At 36.2% G+C, this 4,832-nt stretch overlaps 1 protein-coding gene across 3 annotated transcripts; it reads left to right on the forward strand.

The window, feature by feature from the left end:
* The first annotated feature begins 260 nt into the window (after window positions 1–260).
* LOC130948733 (uncharacterized) lies at window positions 261–4,297 on the forward strand. 3 transcript variants are annotated; one of them, XM_057877588.1, is made up of 2 exons: window positions 261–504; window positions 2,041–4,297. In XM_057877588.1, the coding sequence occupies exon 2, from the start codon at window positions 2,048–2,050 to the stop codon at window positions 3,833–3,835; it is 1,788 nt and encodes a 595-aa protein (XP_057733571.1). In that variant the 5' UTR covers window positions 261–504; window positions 2,041–2,047; the 3' UTR covers window positions 3,836–4,297. The 3 variants fall into 3 exon arrangements, with proteins under 3 accessions (XP_057733571.1, XP_057733572.1, XP_057733573.1); XM_057877589.1 differs by having other exon boundaries at window positions 262–504; window positions 1,988–4,297; XM_057877590.1 differs by having other exon boundaries at window positions 270–504; window positions 1,993–4,297.
* Window positions 4,298–4,832: the final 535 nt, after the last annotated feature.

Consider the following 4,832-nt stretch of genomic DNA (forward strand, 5'->3'; position numbering starts at 1 on the left):
AAATTATATAAAATAATACTTATTTGTTGTTACATATAATTCAATGTAAAATATAAAAAAACAAACTATATTAAAACTAAAAGTTGACTAGATCTTTTTGTTCATTTTTCATTTTACTAGCATTAATAAATAACAAACCCAAATCGAAACCAAAATCATCATAATCTCAGAAATCTGAGACCGTGTGGGTGGGGCAATATACCAAAAAATAAATAAATAAAAGAAATGAAAAGAAAAGAAAAAAAAAACCCAAGAAAAAAAAAAAACATACACACGAGGGAAAAATTTTCCCTTCACTCTCTCTCTCATTTTCACTTTCTCTGCAATTTCTGCTTCTTTTCCTTTCACCAAGGAGCTTCTTCCACCCACTTCCTTTTTTCCTTCTTCTTCTTCTTCTTCTTCTTCTTCTTCTTCTCTCTCTCTCTAGTCACAGTTCCCAACTTTCCACTGGTTAAGCTCTCAGCTCTGGTGGGATTCCAAGGAAGGTCCTTGTTCTTCTGATCGGTGAGTTTTTGTGGCCATTCTTCCTTTTAAGCTTCCATTGTGGTTCATGCTGTTTTTTTCAGCTTTGATTCTACACTGTCTTGCCCTATTTTCTTAACTTTTTTTTTTGTTATTTATATATGTTAGGTAATCATTTTTAGTGGGTTGAGATTTGTGTGTTTTGTCCCCCAATATGTTTGGTGAAGTGATTGATTGGTATAAAGTGGATGCTTCAGTAGTATCAAAGAGAATGTTTAAAGAAGAAATTAAAAAAATAAAGTTGTGATTTTTATTTATTTTTCAAGGAGATTTAATAATTGTTTTTGGAATCTGGGTTTTTCTGCTTTTCATGTGTATAATTATGGGTGTGAAAGTATATTCCTTTCAAATTTTGGTTCTTGGTTGATTATTGTGGTTTTAGCTTTTATTCACCGAGTAAACATAGAAAAGGAAGGAAAAGAAGAAACGTTAGAATCTTCAGATATTTGATTTGTGTCATCTCACTCCTTTTTTTTTTTTCCCTTGCCTAAGTATATATTCTTCATTAATCTTTGCCATAAAAGCAAGTTCATAGTTCCTTGTTTGATGCTAACTTAAGTGTTTCTGTTTATCTGAAAGAATAGTTAGGACCAAAGGACTAATTGGCAGTTGATGTATTTATCATATGTGTTTTTTGGTACTGGAATATTTGCGCATCTTGGTGAATAGTTCATGCAAGGAATTAATAATTCTTTTTTAAATTATATGCTTAGGCAAACTGTATATTTGATTTCCAAACCAAAATGCTTGGAAGGCATCACAATAGTCCATGTCATCCGAAGGAAGTAATAGGAAAACTTAGGTAGCATTTGTTTAGTGTCTATGTCTACCAGGGACATGGACATGGTGGCACCGTTTGTTTGATGAGACACAAATTTTCAATGGGCACTGGCACACAAGTGCACATGAAATACATGTTTTTTGTGCCTCTCCTCTACGTTGTGACACAAATCTTAGACAAGGACACAGATTTTTTTGTAGAATATTATTTGTCATTGATTAAATTAAGGATGTTTTTATTTGCTTTACCCAATTATAACCCTATTTTAATTCCCTAGTTTGTCCAAACACTTTATATCTTTGAATCTAGTAATCTTTTAATGCGTGTTTTTGTCAAAAATGACCTATTTAAGTGAATGGAGGGAATATCATCTACCAATTGCAATCTCACCAGTTCCTTATTTCCTTGGCATCGGACAAAATAGCAAAATTAAGCTAGTAAAAGTAAAGATCAAGTTCATATTTTTCGTGATTATTTTTGAATGACAATTGATGACATTATAAACACATGTCATTTCATAAGTTATAGAAAGGAGTGCACTCTATAATAGCATCCTTTGTACTGCTAAGATTAGATTTTACACCAAGCCGCATACATTATTTGATGCAGATTGAAATTCAGCTGGTATCTGAATATTTATTGCCCATTTTAACGATTGTATTTTGTGTTTTATTTGCTGAGTAGTACAGCGGTATGACACGGACTTGTCTTAAAGAGATTTTTTTTACCATTCTTAGGTAAGCAATGGTTGCTGAATCATGGTTTAGAAGTCTTTGGAAGAGTCAACGGAAGGATGGTACTAGTTCTGAGAAGTTGGTGATTGGAGTATTAGCATTTGAAGTTGCAAGCTTGATGTCCAAGATTGTTAATTTGTGGCAGACCTTGAGTGATAAACAGGTTGCTAGGTTGAGAGAGGAGATCACACATTCGGTTGGTATAAAAAGACTTGTTTCAGAAGATGAGAACTTCATCGTACGTTTAATCAGCTTAGAGATGCTTGAGACTATGTCACATGTGGCTGAATCTGTTGCTAGGCTTGGGAAGAAATGCAGTGAACCGAGTTTGCAACGATTTGAAAATGCCTTCGATGAATTTATCACTCTCGGTGTTGATCCACTTAAATGGGAATTCACTAGCAAGAAAATGGAGAAAAAGGTCAAGAGGATGGAAAAGTTCATATCAACTAATGCAAGTTTGTATCAAGAGATGGAAATGCTTAATGATCTTGAGCAAACTCTTAAGAGAATGAAGGCATATGGCGAGTCTGATGGGGCAAATGTAGTTGACTATCAGAAGAAGGTTGCATGGAAGAGGGTAGAGGTGAAGAACTTAAAAGATGATTCGCTTTGGAACAGGACATTTGATTACACTGTGGAGCTTTTGGCAAGATCCTTGTTCACAATATTCAGCAGAATCAACCTGGTATTTGGAGTTCAAGAGGTCATAGATGCTCGCAGAACCAGAAACTCAACTAACCAGAATTCTGGTCACAGTCATGACAGTCAATCAGTCTCTGAACTATTGCAACCATCGATCCACCCATCTGAGAATAATGTTGCTAGATTTGCTTCTGGACCCCTTGGCGCTTTTACTCTTAGATCAAGTCCAAGTGTTAGAACAAAAGTAACTAGTGTTTTTAGTTCCAGACCTCTCGGTGACTCGTCCTTAAATTCAAGCCTAACTCAAGCGAAGTCTAGACGTTCCAAGCTTTTCTCAGGCCCTCTCGGAAAAAGTTCAAAAAAACCTGTTGCAGATGGTGGAACAAATAATAGCAGCAGGATTTGGAAGATACAAGGTCAGTCAACCACCATAAATGGGAAGGAAACTCACTCGAAACACAGTCGACTGACTCAAGTAGGGCCTTTCAAAGGATGTATGGCTGCTGATAGTTCCTCTGTCACTGACTGCATCTTGAACCTAAATGATGATTCTTTAAGAACACCGAATGGCAAAGATGCTAATTCAAATCAATCTCTCTTCAGTTCTCTGTGCAGGCTAAAGCCACCGTCTGAATCCCTTGGTGCTGCTTCTTTGGCACTGCAGTATGCAAACATTATTGTCGTGATTGAGAAGCTAGCAGCTTCTCCATACATGATTGGTCTCGATGCAAGAGATGATCTGTACAACATGTTACCGAGACGCATCAGGGATTCTCTCAGGACCAAGCTAAAGCCTTATAGCAAGGGTATGAAGTCAGCTGTTTACGACGCAAGTCTAGCTGATGATTGGACCGAAGCAATAACAAGTATATTAGAATGGCTGGCACCATTGGCTCACAACATGCTGAGATGGCAATCTGAGAGAAGTTACGAGCAGCATAGCTTCGTTTCGCGCACGAATGTGCTGCTGGTGCAAACGCTTTACTTTGCAAATCAAGAACAAACAGAAGCAATAATCACCGAGCTTCTTGTCGGTCTGAATTATGTCTCGAGATACGTTAGGGATCTCAATGCGAAAGCTTTGGCAGACTGTGGCAGTAGTAGGGTAGGAAATAAATATGCTCAACTGAATGGACAACCAATTTTCAGTTAGCTTGCCAGTAATTTCCAACAGATGTCGAGTTCAGACCCGTCAACTCCGAATGAGATTTCCAGAGGCACCAACCAAGCTTCTCAACTTTGGTGTATTGTGAAAGAGATGCTCACATCCACTATCATAATACCTGTGTTTGAGAGTTTTCATTTCAGAGGGGAAGGGAACAAAAGGAGAGGAGCACTATAAGTCTTTCTTTCTCTGTGTTCTCTCCAAAATCAAAACTCCTAAACACAACCTTAAGATCAGAATGCAAGTATTGTTGAGGAATGTTCTTTACTTTTATTCGATGAGCTCCTAGCTGATATAACTTTGGATCACTGGTCTCATCATTGAAAAGTAGTGCCTGCAGTTGAGAGTGTATATTTATGACCAGAAGATAAGTTCTATGATGTATAGTTTTTATCACAGTAATAATTTCTAATGATATAAACGGTTATGCATGGAGATTTTTGGAGATCATTGTATGTTATTAATGATAATAAATGTCATTATTGACCTAAGACTGATTTGGTTAGTCAACTGATAGTTATATTATTGCTAGTATTTTATTTTATATTTCATTGATGATATATGAACGTATTAATTGACGCCAAACAATAAAACGAACGTATTAAATGGACATAGTTATTTGGACGGTGTCAAAGCGGTTCATGAGATTCACATCATGTATTGATTTGGTCTCTCAAATTAAAATTGTACCTTATTGTCTTTGAGATTGATTTTGATTTTCGGACGCTAGTGGTTTTTTGACTTTTTTCCGGTGATGACTTAGCAAAGAAAGTGAGGTGACAATGGCACACTGCACATTGGTGAAGAGATGTCATTTTTTTTAGGTGCCTAATAAAAGTAGATACGATGTCGTTTTGATATATACTTTTAGATGCTAATATATACCAAAACAATAATGTTCCCCATCTATGTAATTTACTAATCAAGTTCAACCAATTTTTTTTCACGCGCGGCGCTACCTTTCACGTTTTCATAATATGCTTTT

Source organism: Arachis stenosperma, chromosome 9 (genome assembly GCF_014773155.1).
Source record: "Arachis stenosperma cultivar V10309 chromosome 9, arast.V10309.gnm1.PFL2, whole genome shotgun sequence".
Lineage (NCBI taxonomy): Eukaryota > Viridiplantae > Streptophyta > Magnoliopsida > Fabales > Fabaceae > Arachis > Arachis stenosperma.

Excerpts from the sequence above, each read along its gene's own strand:
- LOC130948733 (XM_057877588.1), top strand. The coding sequence starts at position 2,048 with ATGGTTGCTGAATCATGGTTTAGAAGTCTTTGGAAGAGTCAACGGAAG.